The sequence below is a fragment of the Lolium rigidum genome, chromosome 4 (assembly GCF_022539505.1).
Source record: "Lolium rigidum isolate FL_2022 chromosome 4, APGP_CSIRO_Lrig_0.1, whole genome shotgun sequence".
Lineage (NCBI taxonomy): Eukaryota > Viridiplantae > Streptophyta > Magnoliopsida > Poales > Poaceae > Lolium > Lolium rigidum.
In genome coordinates, this window is record NC_061511.1 from 123,975,015 (window position 1) to 123,996,021 (window position 21,007).

Genomic DNA, 21,007 nt, shown 5'->3' on the forward strand with positions numbered 1-21,007 from the left:
GATTTCATGTGTCAATTATTTCTAGATTTAAGAATATGGTTGGATACACTCTATAATTACTAATCTTGCTTAGCACTTCTAGCTTGGATGTATACTTGTGATCTATGATACACAAGTTAGGGAACAATATTTTAGGTGGAATGGATCCTATGTGAAAGGGTTTAGGATTTTGGTAATACTTCACTAATTGAAGTGTAAATGGGCATGAGGTATGGCAAGGTTCTACTTATAATTCCAAGTGATACATGTATTGGAACTTAATTGGGATCTAGGGTTTTAGTTGTGATCACCCAAGGGATACACAACTGGAATTAGGATATGAGCATAGGATACAGTTTTATTTTATTGGCTAGGGTTTTACCTATATTTTTATGTGATGGATGGTATCTACTTATCACATAGGTGTATCTTATCATGTATATCTACAAAGCATGATCATGAATTAAACATGATCAACTTATTCCTCAGTACTCTCTCTTTATTATACCTCTCATAACACTCCTCCTAGATTCTTAGGGTTTATGATCACTACTAAGTTGTGATGATTATGGAATTGGTTTACTAAGGCATTGTTATTGGAATAGGGTTTTCACCTCCAAGATCAAAGGTTGTCTTGAACAACTAGGATTAGTACTACTCTAGTATTCTTGTATGGGCATGGCTATGGTTAGTATTATCACTTCTCTCACTTCTCAATACTTGACACATCCTAGGGCTCTACTTAAAGTATGATGATACGATCTTGTAACTGTATGGTTTGCCTAAGAATTCTACCTTGGTATCTTATGTAGCTTGTTCTTCTGGAATCTGATAAACCTGCATCTTGTGGTATGCCTCCACCTCCTAGCTTCTTCATCTTGATCCTAGATAATGTATGAAGTGGCTCTATGTGTTGGTTTTCTTGTATCATTGTAACATCCCAAAATTTTCAAAACAAAGAAAATGAATTTCCCTATTTCCAAATTTTAGAACCAACAAAAACTTTTCTTAAATTAAGTTTGATACATAGTACTCATGCTTAATTCTTGTGCTTTTGCCATGATTGTTTAATTAGTATTTGAAATGATCTTAAACCCTAAACCTCACCCCTCTTTTCACCATCCAAGTTAAAAGAAAATAAAAAGAAATTAAATAAGAAAAGGGCCTATGTGCCTATGGCTATTTTTGCTAAAACTTTTACCTAGGCTTTTCTACCTTGTTTAGATGTTTTGAAAACATCAACAAACCTCATCTAGTACCTACCAACTAATTCAAGTTAGAAACAAAAATAAAATCAACATATGCATGGAGGCATATGTGGCACATAGCCATAACACCAAATCTTGTCCTATGCACTCCTACCTTGCCCAAATGGTGTGAAACCATCTCTAAACCTAATCTCACACTAAATGGACCCTAAATCATGCCCAAGTAAAGCAAGGGGAACAAAATAGAAGGTTAAGAAAAATTGGCATTTCACCTCTTATGTGCTTATGGCCATTTTTGCAAATCTTTGAACTAGACCTTTTGGAATGGTTTAAATGGTTTGGAAATGTTCCTAAACTAATAAGAATCACTTTGGAGTCAAGAAAAATCAAATCAAATAGAGAGAAATAAAATAGTGAGAAAATGGAAATCTCACTCACATACACATTTAGCCAATTATGCAAATATTTAACCAAGGCCTCATTTGCTTGTGCCATTGCTTGTGAAACCCTTAGATATAAATAACACACACTTTTGCATCAAAGAAACCCAATTCAAATCAAAGGAAAAATCAAATTCCACTAACATGTGATAATGGTCAAATTGCCCTTTTATAAAATGTTGCCCACTTTGCACCCCTGGTTTGGAGGATTCTTAAACCAAAACCTCTCACTTCTTTGCACCTCATCCAAGACCACATCAAGGTGAACATTTTTTATGTTGACCATTAAGGTTGACTCTGCCTAGGTTGACCAGAATAGATGAGACAAGTGGAGACTTTGAAACAAAGTGAAGATCATGCATATTTTGTGATTTTGCAAACCAGCACCATTTGGACCACCACCACCACCACTCTACTCCATTTAATATTCAAATCAATCTCACCAAAAAGAATTTCAAAATTCAACAAAAATTCTCATGCGGCCATTGTGTCGAACACCTTGCAGGCAGCATTTTGCAAATACAACACATGCTTTTACACAACAGATATTTGACTAAACCTTGCATGATCAGATGTGATCATCACTCCTCTACACCTCCTGCATCTCTACATGTACTTGCTCTGGCTGATTAAAGTGTGGAGAGGGCAAAAACAATCTCTACCGTGCACCATGCCGGCCCTCAAGCACTTGATCACTCTGAGCCTCCACTCTCTCTCTCACCTTGTCCTGGAGCATCACAAAACCTCCCTGATCATCACACTGCACAGCTCGAGCTCGCGCGAGGCCAGCATTGGGCGAGCCAGACACGCCCAGCACGCCCAGTACGTGCCAGTCGGCATGATCACCGTGCACTGGGCGCGCCAGAGCGGCCAGCCGTGCCATCGCCTCCGTCCTCCCCTACATCTCTATCTCTGCATCGAGCACCCTCACCACTCCCGCTAGCCCATAGACATGCTCACTCGCCTGCGGAGGACCCGTCACCGTCGCCATGATCAAGAACTTGTCGCCAGTACCGTACCCGTCACGTCATGATCATGAGCGCTCCCCTCACCGATTCTCTGCGCCAGCTACACGTTAAGAACCGCCATGATGCCTGCAAGCACACGCCCCCATCGCCTTGCCCCTTCGCCGTCCAGAAACGCCGCGCCACCGTCGACCTTGCCGACACCCTCGCAGCACCTCGCGCCCCTATAAAAAGAGAGCACCCGCGCCTCCAATCCTCACTCCACTCGCCTCCTCTCGTCTCCTTAAGCCTTCTCGAGCTCAGACACCTTCCAATTTCACCCGTAGCGTGCTAATCGATCGCCGGAGTCCGCCGGAACAGGAGAAGAAGGCACCGTTGATTTCCTCCACCCCAAGCTCTGCCGCGACCACCGTTGAGCTCGCTGTCGTCGACAACGACCAGCAGCCTCGTCGCCGACCATCGCCGGGGTCCCAGATCGCCGCCGACTCCCTACCTCCGCCGTGCCCGCGTCTGCTTCTCGTCGTCGACGACGACGATGACGACGCTCGACCGTCGATCGTCGTTCTAATCGCACGGCCCACGATCAAAGGTACCGTTTCGGTGTTATAACTCACCGACGCGTGGGTCCCACCCTGTCAGTTGGCCCGTGGCGCGCTGAAGCGTTACTGGGCCAGCCCAGTTCGTTTTCCCTCGTTTCGGCCCATCTGCTTTCCCGCCTAGCCCGTTTATTTCAAACACGATTTATTCAATTTAGCTAAATTCAAATACTGGCCCTAGCTAGAATTTAACTAGTTTCAAATCTACAAGTCCAAATTTGGTGATTCAAAATGTTATAGAATCCTTATGAAATGATCTAACTAATCCCACTGGTTTGAACCCCAGAACTATTATGGTTTTTGAATAGTAAAAATAACAAATCAGAGACTTTTAAGATTTCAAATAATTATTAAAAATCAACCATAGTGAGTTTTGAGGTGAATCCAATTGCTATGATTCACATTTCAACCCCTCTAATTTATTATGCAAAAATATGATATGGTTACTGTACATGATCATGGGCTAGAATCCAAAATTGGCTATGTAGTCAATCCTAGCCCATTTAAATTATTTCCAAAAATTAAGATTTCAAATCCATGGGGTGTAGCACCTCATTTAAATCATATTCCCAAGTGGTATGAAGTAATGTGATGACCTCTCTTGCATCTTCTCATATATTCTCACTTGAGGATGTTAAATCACATAGTTATTTAAATGGCATGAGATGATGAATCTCATTTAAATCCTTTTTCTCAAATGATAAGTGTGAAGTGTTGACCTTGGTCAACATGTGATCATACATGGTTATTTGAGGAGATTAAATCTTAACAAGATTCAAGGAGAGGAAATTATTTCTCCCAAACTAAAGAGAAACCCTAACCAATATTTCAATGAGAGGAAATTATTTTCCTAACATAAATAAGAAAACCCTAGCATAATTTTGGGTAGCAATGTTAAGTAGTGATGCTAGATCATTTGTGTGAGCCATTAAGGCTAATTAAGTCTACTTAAGTGTTGTTTGGTGAATGTATCCTCGTATTCGTTTTTAGACGCTAGTACCGGAGACTATCCAGAGGAGGAGGTATTCTACCAAGAGGAAGGAGAAGAAAACTTTGACCACTACCCCAATCAAGGCAAGCTAGACTAATGCAAGTTATATTGTTGCAAAGCTTTACAAGAGCAAGGCATCACCCCATCTTACTTTATGCTTAATGGTCCTATCCCAAGTTTTTAACTTAAAAGCTTTATTGAATCTTATTTATCAAAGTTACTTTTTGAATTCATGATTCACTTAGTTTAGTTATGGAGTAGTACAAGAGCATCAAACTTAGCCTAGAGCAATACAAGTTGATTAGCACCCCTCATGACTAGTTGCTAGTGCTAAACTAAAATTGACTACTCTAGATGGGAACCTGTGAAAACCAGTGATGGCGTGTATTTCACACGTTCGTTGGGCAACCCCAAGAGGAAGGTATGATGCGCACAGCAGCAAGTTTTCCCTCAGAAAGAAACCAAGGTTTATCGAACCAGGAGGAGCCAAGAAGCACGTTGAAGGTTGATGGCGGCGGGATGTAGTGCGGCGCAACACCAGAGATTCCGGCGCCAACGTGGAACCTGCACAACACAACCAAGCTACTTTGCCCCAACGAAACAGGTGAGGTTGTCAATCTCACCGGCTTGTCTGTAACAAAGGATTAACCGTATTGTGTGGAAGATGATTGTTTGCAGAGAAAACAAGTAGAAACAAGTATTGCAGTAGATTGTATTTCAAGTAAAGAGAATTGGACCGGGGTCCACAGCTCACTAGAGGTGTCTCTCCCATAAGACGAACAAGCATGTTGGGTGAACAAATTACAGCTTGGGCAATTGACAAATAAAGAGAGCATGACAATGCACATACATATCATGATGAGTATAGTGAGATTTAATTGGGCATTACGACAAAGTACATAGACCGCCATCCAACCGCATCTATGCCTAAAAAGTCCACCTTCAGAGTTATCATCCGAACCCCTCCAAGTATTAAGTTGCAAAACAACAGACAATTGCATTAAGTATGGTGCGTAATGTAATCAACAACTACATCCTTAGACATAGCATCAATGTTTTATCCCTAGTGGCAACAAGCACAACACAACCTTAGAACTTTCTCGTCATCGTCCCGTGTGTCAATGCGAGCATGAACCCACTATCGAGCATAAGTACTCCCTCTTGGAGTTAAAAGCATCTACTTGGCCAGAGCATCTACTAATAACGGAGAGCATGCAAGATCATAAACAACACATAAGCATAACTTTGATAATCAACATAACAAGTATTCTCTATTCATCGGATCCCAACAAACGCAACATATAGAATTACATATAGATGATCTTGATCATGATAGGCAGCTCACAAGATCCGACAATGATAGCACAATGGGGAGAAGACAACCATCTAGCTACCGCTATGGACCCATAGTCCAGGGGTAGACTACTCACTCATCACTCCGGAGGCGACCATGGCGGTGTAGAGTCCTCCGGGAGATGATTCCCCTCTCCGGCAGGGTGCCGGAGGCGATCTCCAGGATCCCCCGAGATGGGATCGGCGGCGACGGCGTCTCAGTAATGTTTTCCGTATCGTGGCTCTCGGTACTGGGGGTTTCGTCACGGAGGCTATTTGTAGGCGGAAGGGCAAGTCAAGAGGCGGCACAGGGGGCCCAAACCACAGGCCGGCGCGGCCAGGGGTGGGGCCGCGCCGCCCTAGGGTTTGGCCACCCTGTGGCCCCTCTTCGTCTCGTCTTCGGTCTTCTGGAAGCTTCGTGAGAAAATAGGCCTCTGGGCTTTTATTTCGTCCAATTCCGAGAATATTTCTTTACTAGGATTTCTGAAACCAAAAACAGCAGAAAACCAAAGAATCGGCACTTCGGCATCTTGTTAATAGGTTAGTTCCGTAAAATGCACGAATATGATATAAAGTGTGCATAAAACATGTAGATAACATCAATAATGTGGCATGGAACACAAGAAATTATCGATACGTTGGAGACGTATCAGCATCCCCAAGCTTAGTTCTCGCTCGTCCCGAGCAGGTAAAACGATAACAAAGATAATTTCCGGAGTGACATGCCATCATAAACTTGATCATACTATTTGTAAAGCATATGTAGAGAATGCAGCGATCAAAACAATGTGTATGACATGAGTAAACAAGTGAATCATAAAGCAAAGACTTTTCATGAATAGCACTTCAAGACAAGCATCAATAAGTCTTGCATAAGAGTTAACTCATAAAGCAATAATTCGAAGTAAAGGTATTGAAGCAACACAAAAGAAGATTAAGTTTCAGCAGTTGCTTTCAACTTGTAACATGTATATCTCATGGATATTGTCAACATAGAGTAATATAATAAGTGCAATAAGCAAGTATGTAAGAATCAATGCACAGTTCACACAAGTGTTTGCTTCTTGAGGTGGAGAGAAATAGGTGAACCGACTCAACATAAAAGTAAAGAGAATGGTCCTCATAGAGGAAAAGCATCGATTGCTATATTTGTGCTAGAGCTTTGATTTTGAAAGCATGAAACAATTTTGTCAACGGTAGTAATAAAGCATATGCATCATGTAAATTATATCTTATAAGTTGCAAGCCTCATGCATAGTGTACTAATAGTGCTCGCACCTTGTCCTAATTAGCTTGGACTACCTGGATTATCACCGCAATACATATGCTTTAACCAAGTATCACAAAGGGGTACCTCTATGCCGCCTGTACAAAGGTCTAAGGAGAAAGCTCGCATTCGGATTTCTCGCTTTTGATTATTCTCAACTTAGACATCCATACCGGGACAACATAGACAACAGATAATGGACTCCTCTTTTAATGCTTTAAGCATTCAACAACAATTAATTCTTTTCTCATTAGAGATTTGAGGATGTTTGTCCAAAACTGAAACTTCCACCATGGAACATGGCTTTAGTTAGCGGCCCAATGTTCTTCTCTCACAATATGCATGCTCAAACCATTCAACTCAGTGTAGATCGCCCTTACTTCCGACAAGACGAACATGCATAGCAACTCACATGAAATTCAACAATGGGTTGATGGCGTTCCCCAGCAAACATGGTTATCGCACAACAAGCAACTTAATAAGAGATAAAGTGCATAATTACATATTCAATACCACAATAGTTTTTAAGCTATTTGTCCCATGAGCTATATATTGCAAAGGTGAATGATGGAATTTTAAAGGTAGCACTCAAGCAATTTACTTTGGAATGGCTGGAAAATACCATGTAGTAGGTAGGTATGGTGGACACAAATGGCATAGTGGTTGGCTCAAGTATTTTGGATGCATGAGAAGTATTCCCTCTCGATACAAGGTTTAGGCTAGCAAGGTTATTTGAGGCAAACACAAGGATGAACTAGTACAGCAAAACTCACATAAAAGACATATTGAAAGCATTATAATACCCTATACCGTCTTCCTTGTTGTTCAAACTCAAAACTAGAAATTATCTAGACCTTAGAGAAACCAAATATGCAAACCAAATTTTAGCATGCTCTATGTATTTCTTCATTAATGGGTGCAAAGCATATGATGCAAGAGCTTAAACATGAGCACAACAATTGCCAAGTATCACATTACCCAAAACATTTATAGCAATTACTACATGTATCATTTTCCAATTCCAACCATATAACAATTTAACGAAGGAGAAACTTCGCCATGAATACTATGAGTAGAAACCAAGGACATATTTGTCCATATGCTACAGCGGAGTGTGTATCTCTCCCATAAAGTGAATGCTAGGATCCATTTTATTCAAACAAAACAAAAACAAAAACAAAACGACGCTCCAAGAAAAAGCACATAAGATGTGGCCGAATAAAAATGTAGTTTCGGGGGAGGAACCTGATAATTTGTTGATGAAGAAGGGGATGCCTTGGGCATCCCCAAGCTTAGACGCTTGAGTCTTCTTGATATATGCAGGGGTGAACCACCGGGTGCATCCCCAAGCTTAGAGCTTTCACTCTCCTTGATCATGTTGCATCATACTCCTCTCTTGATCCTTGAAAACTTCCTCCACACCAAACTCGAAACAACTCATTAGAGGGTTAGTGCACAATATAAATTGACATATTCAGAGGTGACACACTCATTCTTAACACTTCTGGACATTGCATAATGCTACTGGACATTAGTGGATCAAAGAAATTCATCCAACATAGCGAAAGAGGCAATGCGAAATAAAAGGCAGAATCTGTCAAAACAGAACAGTTCGTATTGACGAATTTTAAAATGGCACCAGACTTGCTCAAATGAAAATGCTCAAATTGAATGAAAGTTGCGTACATATCTGAGGATCATGCACGTAAATTGGCATAATTTTCTGAGCTTCCTGCAGGGCAGTGGGCTCAGATTCGTGACAGCAAAGAAATCTGGAACTGCGCAGTAATCCAAATCTAGTACTTACTTTTCTATCAACGGCTTAACTTGGCACAACAAAACTCAAAACTAAGATAAGGAGAGGTTGCTACAGTAGTAAACAACTTCCAAGACACAAAATAAAAACAAAGTACTGTAGGTAAAAACATGGGTTGTCTCCCATAAGCGCTTTTCTTTAACGCCTTTCAGCTAGGCGCATAAAGTGTGTATCAAGTATTATCGAAGGGTGGTGCATTCTCAGCGAGGTGTGGAGTTTTCTCAACTAGGCATATTATATTAGATACATAAGTTTTAGCATCTCCCTTTTCATTAGTCTTAGGTGTGCTACTCTCATCAAACAAATTTTCCGGAACAAGCCAAGCATAATTATTTTCTAGTGCATCATTCATAGCTAGGAGCTTGCATGGTATTGGTGCTTTGATCTCCTCTCCATCATCAATATTATTAGTGTATCTTATTCTATCCATATCCATCTTTTCAAGGAGACTAGCAAAATTAGTAGGAGAACCAAGCATATTGAATTTAGCAAACACCTTTCTAGCTTCTCTTGCTAGACCACCAAATTCTCTAAGAAGGGTTTCTAAAACAAAATCTTTCTTTTCCCCTTCTTCCATATCACCAAGCGTGAAAAACATGTGTTGGATTATAGGATTAAGATTAACAAATTTAGTTTCCAACAAGCGAACTAAATGCGCAGCAGCAATTTCATAAGTAGGCGCAAGATCTATCAAGTGTCTATCTTCAAAATTTTCAATGGTACTAACATGGTTGAAGAATTCTTCTATATTATTTCTCCCAACTATAGACCCACGTCCTACCGGTATGTTCTTTGTAGTAAAATTAAAAGGAAACATGATGAAATAAGTAAAGTGAATGCGGGTAAACTAATTTTTTTGTGTTTTTGATATAGCAAACAAGATAGCAAATAAAGTAAAACTAGCAACTAATTTTTTTTGTATTTTGATTTAGTGCAGCAAACAAAGTAGTAAATAAAATAAAGCAAGACAAAAACAAAGTAAAGAGATTGAGAAGTGGAGACTCCCTTGCAGCGTGTCTTGATCTCCCCGGCAACGGCGCCGGAAAAAGAGCTTGATGGCGTGTATTTCACACGTTCGTTGGGCAACCCCAAGAGGAAGGTATGATGCGCACAAGCAGCAAGTTTTCCCTCGTAAAGAAACCAAGGTTTATCGAACCAGGAGGAGCCAAGAAGCACGTTGAAGGTTGATGGCGGCGGGATGTAGTGCGGCGCAACACCGGAGATTCCGGCGCCAACGTGGAACCCGCACAACACAACCAAGCTACTTTGCCCCAACGAAACAGATGAGGTTGTCAATCTCACCGGCTTGCTGTAACAAAGGATTAACCGTATTGTGTGGAAGATGATTGTTTGCGAGAGAAAACAGTAGAAACAAGTATTGCAGTAGATTGTATTTAAGTAAAGAGAATTGGACCGGGGTCCACAGTTCACTAGAGGTGTCTCTCCCATAAGACGAACAGCATGTTGGGTGAACAAATTACAGTTGGGCAATTGACAAATAAAGAGAGCATGACAATGCACATACATATCATGATGAGTATAGTGAGATTTAATTGGGCATTACGACAAAGTACATAGACCGCCATCCAACTGCATCTATGCCTAAAAAGTCCACCTTCAGGTTATCATCCGAACCCCTCCAGTATTAAGTTGCAAAACAACGGACAATTGCATTAAGTATGGTGCGTAATGTAATCAACAACTACATCCTTAGACATAGCATCAATGTTTTATCCCTAGTGGCAACAAGACAACACAACCTTAGAACTTTCACGTCACCGTCCCGGTGTCAATGCGGGCATGAACCCACTATCGAGCATAAGTACTCCCTCTTGGAGTTAAAAGCATCTACTTGGCCGGAGCATCTACTAATAACGGAGAGCATGCAAGATCATAAACAACACATAAGCATAACTTTGATAATCAACATAACAAGTATTCTCTATTCATCGGATCCCAACAAACGCAACATATAGAATTACATATAGATGATCTTGATCATGATAGGCAGCTCACAAGATCCGACAATGATAGCACAATGGGGAGAAGACAACCATCTAGCTACTGCTATGGACCCATAGTCCAGGGGTAGACTACTCACTCATCACTCCGGAGGCGACCATGGCGGTGTAGAGTCCTCCGGGAGATGATTCCCCTCTCCGGCAGGGTGCCGGAGGCGATCTCCGGGATCCCCCGAGATGGGATCGGCGGCGACGGCGTCTCAGTAAGGTTTTCCGTATCGTGGCTCTCGGTACTGGGGGTTTCGTCACGGAGGCTATTTGTAGGCGGAAGGGCAAGTCAAGAGGCGGCACGGGGGGCCCAAACCATAGGCCGGCGCGGCCAGGGGTGGGGCCGCGCCGCCCTAGGGTTTGGCCACCCTGTGGCCCCTCTTCGTCTCGTCTTCGGTCTTCTGGAAGCTTCGTGAGAAAATAGGCCTCTGGGCTTTTATTTCGTCCAATTCCGAGAATATTTCTTTACTAGGATTTCGAAACCAAAAACAGCGAGAAAACAAGCAATCGGCACTTCGGCATCTTGTTAATAGGTTAGTTCCAGAAAATGCACGAATATGATATAAAGTGTGCATAAAACATGTAGATAACATCAATAATGTGGCATGGAACACAAGAAATTATCGATACGTTGGAGACGTATCAACCAGTGACTTTGAAAACCTTGGAATGATGAGTCATTATATTGAAAGATTTTGAAGGTGATTATGACTTGTGAATGACTTGGTGAAATTTACCAAAAACTGATGGTTGGGTTTGGATGTGATACCATTCCAATTCTTAAGTATCCCCACAATACCTGAATCTGGGTAAGGCTTAACTGGAAACTTATGTATTTTAGTATGGGTTCCCTCTGAACAAGCGTCATAGGGGTTATGCCGAGGCTGCCTCCCTTGAATGTGAAATGACGTGAAATGAGATGAATGTCCTACCCAAGCCCTGTGCAGTTCCCGGGTTGACGGTTTGTTTTCACCGGGAGGCCAAGCTCATGGGGAGAGGTGCCTATACTAGGGTATGTAAATGAAAGGTTAGGATTGGTAGTTCGCGCACCGAGTGCGATAAATCGAGGCCGCTTACCCCTGACGTACTATTGAAATTATTGTGGCACAAGTGTACAACCTCTGCAGAGTGTAAACCTATTCGAATAGCCGCGTCCGCGGTCATGGACAGTTGAAAAGGCCATACTGTTCCATCATCAGAACTTTTACAAAATATGAATGGTGACTTGTGACTTGATGTTGAAAGGTGACTTTGACTTTGAATCACAACTGAGTTGTGGGAATGACACTAATGTTCCCACTTGAGCTAAGTCAGGCAAATAAGGAGTCTTTGATTATAAATGCTTACGAAATAAAACTAGCTTTATGCAAATAACCCTAGAAGCATAGAACCCCTTAGATATAATTGTTGGTGCTTACATTAGTATTAGTTTGCGAGTACTTTAAAGTACTCATGGTTGTGTCCCTAGCTATTCAAATGCCAGACTATGAAGAAGAGCCCCAGTACCAGGATGAAGGACAGCGGGACGTCTACGACAACTAGGACCACTCCTGACATCAATAGTTGCCTGTGGAACAGATGGACCACGACCGCTACTTCGCTTCCGCTATGTGTTTTGTAATTGGATCCTTAGATCCCCTATGTTGTATTAAGACTGGATCATGTGATCCTTTGTTGTAAGATGATTATGTGTTGTAATTGAATGATGTGTTGTGATATCAATCTATTATGTCTCGCAAAAACAATATTCCTAGGATTGCGATGAATGGCATAATAGGCATCTGGACTTAAAAATCCGGGTGTTGACAATCATGCTACAAGATGATCAAATGGATGAAGGGTGTGGCTCCTTTTATAGGCTTGGACAAGCTCTAGTATCATGACACATAGGTGGGTGACTCTTGTTTTGGTTTGATGAGTAAGGTGCTTGGTTATCATGCCCTCATCCATAGCAATCCTTTGAGCATGAGGTGGCAAATCTTGGGATGAAGTCATGTAGATATTTTCATCCTATGTGGCATGATCATTATCCTCTCATATGATTTATTTTTTGATAGCCAAGTGATATTTGTTACTAAATATCTTGTGGATGATTTTCTATTGTGGATGAGTCACTATATCATATTTGATTGGATTTATATTATAATATTGGTCAAAAGGTCAAGGTTGAAGGTTATTCCTAAATTTTAGATAGTTGGGTTTGATTTCACCAAGGCATGACCATATGAGTTTCAAAATACTCATAGTTAGTTTTATTCAAATAGTTTGAACTATAATTCGTAATGTAAATAGATTTAGTTTTATGATATTCCATATATTTAATAAGCTATGATTTAAATAAGAATGTGTGGCTTTTATGCACTTTGGACCCTATGGTTTAACTTATTTGCTAATAAGTTTAGAATTGAATTAAATTACACACAAAGGTAGTTGATAACTTTTAAGTGTTAATAAGTTGGGGTTTGATTCTTAAAGAATGTGTTGTTGTAAGGAATACCATGTTATGATCCTTTATAGGATCTGGTATTTAATCCTCACTAAAGGTGTTGTGATAGTAAAGCTAATCCCATTTGATCTAATCCATAGATCAAATCACCTCTACCCAAAACAAGATTTTAGCAAAGATCACAGTGAAGTTTATAGCGCTTGACTTGATGATCTACTTCAATTCCAGCAAGTCAAGTGAAACTTCAGTTACAGTGGTAAGTTTTATTTGAAAGCGCGAAAATTCTCCGGATTTTCTATGCATGAATGCAATGCACACTTTGGTGTTCTCTCATTTTGTAGCCTCTAGACCTAGGATATTACACCCGACGGCCTCCTCGAGTGGGGCCTCCGACCTTCGGCGTACGCGCTCCGGACGCCAAGTGTGTCCCGTGGACATGCTCAACCTCTCCGCCGTGGACTCCGTCACCGACATCGTCCCCACTACCTTCCGCCAGGCGATGCATGATCCTCTGTGGCGTGCTTCCATGTCCGCTGAGTACCAGGCTCTCGTCGACAACAACACTAGGTCACTCGTTCCTCGCCCTCTGCGTGCCAACGTCGTCACCAACAAGTGGATCTTTCGTCAGAAGTTCCACTCGTATGGCACCTTCACGCGCAACAAGACGCGATGGGTTGTTCGTGGGTACTCCCAGCGCCCTGGCATCGACTACAAGGAGACTTTCAGCCCTGTTGTCAAGCCTGCTACGATCTGTCTCGTTCTGCACATTGCTGTCTCCAACTCTTGGCCCATACGGCAGCTTGATGTGAAGAACGCGTTCCTGCATGGCTTCCTGGAAGAGGTGGTCTACTGTTAGCAGCCCTCTGGGTTTGTTGATGCCTCTTGCCCTGACCACGTCTGTCGCCTCCACAAGTCCCTGTATGGCCTGAAGCAGGCCCCTCGCACCTGGTACCACCGGTTCGCCTCCTACATCGCCACTCTGGGATTTGTTGCCTCCGCCACGGACACGTCTCTGTTTGTCCTCCACTCTGAGGCCAACACGGCGTACTTGCTGAAAAGACATCATCGTCACCGCCTCGTCGACGAGCTTTCTTGAGGGGCTCCTTGTGCGTCTTCATAGCGAGTTTGCCATGACTGATCTCGGGGACCTCCACTACTTCCTAGGTATGAAGGTCAGTCGGTCCCCTGCTGGTCTCTTTCTGTCACAACGATAGTATGCTCTGGATATTCTACAACGGGCTGGCATGTCTGACAGTCACCCCTCGCCTACACCGGTCGACACGTCCTCGAAGCTCTCCGCTTCCGACGGCGAGCTCCTCCCCGACGCCACCGACTATAGGAGCATCGTGGGCGGCCTTCAGTACCTCACACTAACGCGCCCCGACATCTCCTACGTTGTTCAGCAGGCCTGCCTTCACATGCATGCTTCGTGCACGTCTCACTTTGCTCTCGTGAAACGTGTTCTGCGGTATGTTCGGGGTACACTGGAGTTCGGCCTCCAGCTCCACGCCTCCTCGTCGACCGCCCTTGTGGCCTACTCCGACGCCGACTAGGCCGGCTGTTCGGACTCGCGCCGCTCCACCTTCGGTTACTGCGTCTACTTCGGTGATAGTCTCATCTCTTGGTCCTCCAAGCGACAGACCACCGTGTCCCGTTCCTCTGCAGAGGTTGAGTACCGTGCCGTCGCCCACGCCGTTGCCGAGTGCTGTTGGCTCCGCCAGTTGCTCCAGGAACTTCATCGCCCCATGAGCTCCGCCACGGTTGTCTACTGTGACAACATCCCCGCCATCTACATGTCCTCGAATCCAGTGCAACATAAACGTACCAAGCACATCGAGATAAACATCCACTTCTTCCGCGAGAAAGTGTCCTTGGGAGAGGTCCGTGTTCTATAAGTTCCGTCCTCCCACCAGTTTGCGGATGTCATGACGAAGGGATTGCCGAGTCAGCTCTTCCTCGACTTTCGGTCCAGTCGCAACTTCCGAGAACCTCCCGCTGGGACTGCGGGGGGGGGGGGGGTTACAGTAGGACTATATTGTAATTGTACCCAAACCCTAGGCCTCTGGCCTATTATATAAACACCGGAAACCCACATCATTATATGCGTGAGGCTTCCCCCAAAACCCTTCTACAGACGCATATTTGTCTCGTGTGGTGACCATATGTATGATCTATGTAAACAGAATTGTCCAATAAAATATGTGGTTATTTCAGAAAAAAGAAAACAGAAGTACAAAACAGATATACTCTAATTCCGAGTGGTATCTGAAATGAGCCCAAAGGTTCGCGGAGCGGAGCGTCTCCATTCCTGGCTCGCTGTTCTAAAGGCCCGTTTGGCCTAATCCAAAGCCCATTCATCCAGCAATGGACTGTATCCGGATGCTGCCCCTCTCATTCCCCAATCGGACGTTCTAGGTCGCCGACTCGCCCTTCTCCTTCCGTCACTCCACGCCGCTGCGACGCAACTACGGTACGGGGAGGACGAGAAGCAACGGCGCGAGTGCGCCACACGCTGGCTGGGATCGGCCGCCGACGGCGAATACCCACCAGGTACACCGGTCCGGTCCGGGAGCTGGGGAGGAAGCTAGGGGAGTGGGACCGGAGAGCGCAATCGGCAGAGATCAGAGAGGTACTACTTGTTTGCTGCTTGCTCTCATGTTCAGTTGTGTTCGGGCGTTACGCTATCAGTGCTACTAGTATCGCTACACACTAGTAGGGAGTGTGCAAATGTGAAATTTGATTATGTGAAATTGGAACGCCTAGACAGAGATTGCAAGTTAGAGAGTGAACAATTGTGATCATGTGAATCAATGAAATGTAGAAACAACCATCATCTCCCGATGTAGAAATGTAGGAACATCCATCATTTGCAAACTTCGTGGCATTGTATTTTGCGTAAACTATTTGTGACGTGTGATGTTTGCTGTCCTCGATCTTGCATTTTCTATTGGATGTCTTAAGGAACCCTGTACACCCAATATTTGAAAACCTGGCTCTGCAAATTCGAACAATTGAACTTTATAGTTATTACTGTCTAACTCTCAACTCAACTCATAGGGTTCATCCGGGGATGCCCACTATGGGAGCAGGAACATCCACCAACCAGGTGCTGCAAGGTGCCTCTTCGCAACGTCACAATGGGGGCGGCAGTCAACAACTGTCCTGGTCTTCTCTGCATGCTGATCTGCTCAATCTGATTGCGGACAGGGTTATCGCAAGCGACTTGTTGGACTACGTCAGGTTCCGAGCGGTGTGCGTAGGCTGGCGTGACTCCACTCCCTGCCCACACGGCCATGGGGTGGTTGACCCGCGCTTCCACCCACGCCAATGGATGATGCTCCCGGAGGGCAGCGGGCTGCAGCCTGGCCACCCTGCTTTGGGTGGCTACGTCCGCTTCTTCAACGTCTCCACTGGTGCCTTTGTTCGTGTCCACCTCCCTTGCTTCAAGAACCATTCCGTGCTTGACTGCCCCGAGGGCCTCCTACTGCTGGAGCACGAAAAGGACTCTGCCATGCGCCTCCTTCACCCCTTCACTGGTGATGTGGCCGAGTTCCCTCCCCTATCCTCCCTCATCCAACACCTGATCAAGTTGCGCTTCAACAAAGGCCAGAATACTGCCCAATTAAGGTGTGGCTTCTTCAATATCTTTGCGGCTGTCTCTGTCCGCGCGGATCACACTGTCACAGTCATGCTCGCGATCAGCAACGTTGGGCACGTGGCATATGCATCCACCGGTGACCGGCAATGGACTCTCGCAAGCTGGGAAATGGGTGGCATGTGGACAGCAGTCCCGTTCCATGGCAGCTTCTACGTGGTGAGGGAGTGGAAACGTAACCCCTCGATCATGCGCATCGATCCACCGGACGGATCCAGCCCTTCCTTTTGGTCGTCGACACCGCCGCAAAAGGTTGCCACATGCCCAACCGAGCAGATGACTAAGCCTTACCTGGTGGTGTGCAATTCTGAGCTTATTCTAGTTGGTTATGCAGACAAACACTCCAGGCTTGTGGTTCTTCGGCTTGCTGACCTCCTGCTCGGAGCCTCTGCACTACCATTGATGAGCATCGGTGACAACGCCCTCTTCATTGGCCCTAGGAACATGACTGTCAACTCCAAGAACCTACCGTGCGTCCAGGGGAACTCCATCACCATCCTTACTACTTCGGGTAGCGATGGTCAACTGCTCCAATACGATCTGGCAAAAGGTACCCGGTCAGTGGTGTGCGATGGGAACTTTCTAAAGTTCAGCTGGCCTATACCGAGGCCATATAGCCTTGTCCACCACATTGTCACTTGCTGCCACCGTCTTTTCTGGAGCAGTGGTCACATCTGGCGTGACAACGAATCTGAGGTTTACATGCAGTGGGGTGCCAGAGCACGCGCAAGAGTAAGCATAATTTGCACCGATCGGCTGGAGTTGGTTCTTTGTTTCTATTTTTTTAATGCTTTGCCTGAAAGAGTCTTTGCTTTGCAGGTCCCAGTCTCCCTATATCTTCATCTGCTTCAAGTGCATGACGGAAGAAATTTCTGACTGCGCCCATCCACGTGTTTACCACTACAGTGTATCTACTCTCGTGATGATATTTCAGTCTCTTGCTCTGGAACGCACACAGAAAAATGCTTCATTATTGTGCTCTGTCGTTAACTGGTAAACTATGCTTCCACAGTGCTGTGACCTTCAGTAGATGTACTCATTAAACATTAACTCATGATGCTGAATTGCTAGTGAGTTGCATCTTTTCAGCCTAGGTGCCAAAAACTGCGTATCTAACAGAGTTGTCCTCATCATGTTTTAGATGCATGCTTCCACAGTCCAACGTGCTTTTGCTGTTCAGTTCCTGTTTCAGCTTGCTCTTTGTTGTTCTCAATTCAAATTCAGCTGCTAGGTTACAGAGAAAGAGAAGAATGAAATGGATCAGTTCAGAATAATAGGAAACACATCACAGAACTGACACGTTCTGGCTGCACATTTGTGCAGTTCAGATATGATTGTCCGCTGTGGACGCCAATCTGTATCTCTTTTTAGGTTTGAGGGATGAGATATGATAGTCCGCCGTGGACGCCAATCTGTATCTCTTTTTAGGTTTGAGGGATGTGTTATCTCTCATTCCCAGTTGTCCACAAGTCCATGTTCTACAATTTTTGCTACAGATGACGGCTTCTCTGTTTCTTCTTCTCTTTTTCTCCCTCGCCCTCTCTCCGCCCCTGTCCATCTACAGGAGCCTTGAATTTGATAACAATAACACGATTACGAGTATAGTAGGAAGAGCACTGAAGTTCCAGCGCAGGAGGATGGCATGCACGGGAGTTCCTAGGCTAAATAAGACCAAATCTCTCTTGGATAGACAGCTAAACTTCCCAAGCAAAATTCCCGTCATGCCGGCACACGCGTCGGCGTTTCAGCTCCTCCATTGGCAGCGTTGTAGGCGGCGGCACTGCGTTTGTGCTCGTCGCCGACCAAGCCATAAGGGAGATCCATAGCACATCCCCTACCCCTCTTTCCATGTCCTCCTGTATGAGCTTCAGGTGAGTTTCAGTTCCCTTGAGTTTTCTAGTGTTCATCGATCTATCATCAACAGTAAGTTTAAATTTTGCGAGGCACTATAGTAGTGCCCAATCTGCAAATGAAAATGTAGTCAAGATTTGGGGAAAATAGCGCACGTCATTTAGATCTAGGCTGAAGATCACCCCCTCTTCTGTAGATTTTCCCTGACCTTCCCTATGTCGCAGCTAAGAAATGAAGCTGTTTTTTTTCTCTCACCTTGACTTAAAAAAATAAATCTGTGCACCACCACAGGCCAGATATGAAGTTTCCTTATTTAAAAAACTAAAGTTACATGCGACCTTCCACCTTGTAGGTTTCAGCAGCACAAAACCTTTATGAACCCATGCATGTCAACATATTACAAAAAAAAAACACTGAAGTCAGAATTTATTCACTGTAGGTTCTCTACCAAAAATAAAGGGAAATATTACAGACAAGTTACAAATTTTCTACAGAAAATAAAGGAAGGGGAGTATCCGCTGACGGTTTGTTAAATCTATTTCGACCGAGAGAGTGTTACGATCTTGATCCAATGGTAATCGGTAGTTGCACATTCTTTAAAAAGTGTAAAACTTTAGGCTAAGAAATGTGCAACTGGGCAGTTGCATAACATTGTGCAACTAGGTGCAGTTAGAACCATGGCTTAGTTAGAACTACGAATTGATCAGATGACTTAGAAATAGCAATCTGGTCAAGGAAAATATACAGTCAATGGTTGAATTAAGAAGGTGGTGCTGCACTTTCTCATTCAAGGCCGCATGTGCGGTATGCAGCAATCTTGGTAATTACCTTATCTTGTATGTTGTCGATTTGTTGATAGAACTCACATATCCATGGCTTATTGCAAAATAAGAGCATGCTCCAGTATAGCCAGAATCCAAAGATAACCCCAGCAGCCACAAAGCAATACAGCAACAATGTCTCCCTATCTTCATCTTGGTCTGTTTCATTCTGCTTTGATGCTGATGGATTTACACAGTCCTGCAATGGAGAACCGCATAGCCCATGATTATTGCTGTATATTGAAGGATCTAAGAATGTCTGCAGCTGGCTTCCTGTTGGTATCCTCCCAGATAAACCGTTGCTCGAGAGGTTCAGAGTGCCCAGGTCCTTCAGATCTGCAATACTTGGAGGAATTTCCCCCGAGAGTTGGTTCTGTGAAAGGTCCAGCGATTCTAGCAATGCCAGATTGCCAATGTCTCTCGGAATACCACCTGATAGATGGTTTCTTGACAAATTTAGGTATCTGACTCCAAGAAGTGTTGTGAGCCCTTTTGGGATCTCTTGTGAAAGAAGGTTGCAGGATAAGTCGATACCTGCCATGAATGCTATCGTGCTGGTGTAAACATAACCCCCATTCTTCCAAACTATTTGGAGCTTCTCTGCTTGCAGGAAGCGGTATGTCATGTTTCCAACTTGTTCTTGCGTCATGCCAGTGAAGTTTGCAAAATCGTTTGGGATGGGTCCAGTTAGCTTGTTTTTTGACAAGTCCAACAGCTGGAGTTGGCGAAATTGTAATATCTGCGGTGGTATGATGCCATCAAACATGTTTGATGAGAGTAGAAGAAATCTTAGTCTGGGCAAGCTCTTACTTATCCAAGAAGGTATTGCACCTGAGAAGTTATTGCCCCCATGTCTAAGGTGACAAGCCTCTTGCTTTTCTTAAGAACCGAAGGAAAGGTTCCTCTGAAATTGTTATTTGCTAGGTGTAGAGACTTGAGAACAAGTTTAGGTGTTGCTGAGAATGGAACAACACCACTGAATGAGTTGCTGGAGAGATCCACGAATTGCAAATACGGTAAGTCCCATAAACACTTGGACAGATGTCCATGTAAGTTATTGCTCGATAGGACCAGGAGTTCTAGATAAGTAGAGTTACAAAGAAATACCTCTCCCTGATCTGTCAGAAGCGTGCCATGCAGTTGGTTTTTACCGAGAATCAACGACCGAAGGTTTTCCAAAGACTTGCCAAAACAGCCTCTTAGGTCTGCAACAATGTTGTTTTCGGTGAATTCAACATGCTCCAGGGTCGTGCAGTTTTGAAAGGTCAGATCGTCAAGGCTTGTAAATCTGTTGTATTCAGCATTGACTACGGTCAGTGCCCCTCCCATGCAGATGGATGGCGGGAACGCCCCAGAGAAGCTGTTGCGTGCAATGTTGATATATGATATGATGCTGCTATTCCCAAGCTCAGGGATAATGTGGCCTCCGAGCTGATTCTTTGACAGTTCCAAGATTCTTAGTTTCACCAAACGAGATACTGTATCTGGTATCTGCCCTTGCAAATAGTTCTGTGACAAGTCCATGGTCAACAATTCTGTCATGTTGCCAATCTCCAGCGGGATGCAGCCTGTCAGCTTGGTGTTTCTCAGGTGCAACAAGCGGAGCTTTGTAAGTGCCCCGATTGTTGAAG

General features: G+C 44.0%; 2 protein-coding genes across 2 annotated transcripts in view; one reads left to right on the top strand and one right to left on the bottom strand.

Moving 5' to 3' along the window:
* The first annotated feature begins 15,581 nt into the window (after positions 1-15,581).
* On the top strand, positions 15,582-17,786 carry LOC124708867. The gene is made up of 3 exons (XM_047240506.1): positions 15,582-15,678; positions 16,107-17,436; positions 17,524-17,786. The coding sequence occupies exons 2-3, from the start codon at positions 16,120-16,122 to the stop codon at positions 17,578-17,580; spliced, it is 1,374 nt and encodes a 457-aa protein (XP_047096462.1). The 5' UTR covers positions 15,582-15,678; positions 16,107-16,119; the 3' UTR covers positions 17,581-17,786.
* Positions 17,787-19,224: 1,438 nt separating this feature from the next.
* The window catches only part of LOC124647474 (receptor-like protein EIX2), a 13,857-nt gene continuing 12,074 nt past the window's right edge, over positions 19,225-21,007 (bottom strand). Inside the window, exons 2-4 of the mRNA XM_047187414.1 lie at positions 20,573-20,981; positions 19,384-20,207; positions 19,225-19,281 (exon numbers count right to left, since the gene is read on the bottom strand). Of these exons, the coding sequence (XP_047043370.1) occupies positions 19,225-19,281; positions 19,384-20,207; positions 20,573-20,981 (1,290 nt within the window). The remainder of the gene's footprint in view (positions 19,282-19,383; positions 20,208-20,572; positions 20,982-21,007) is intronic.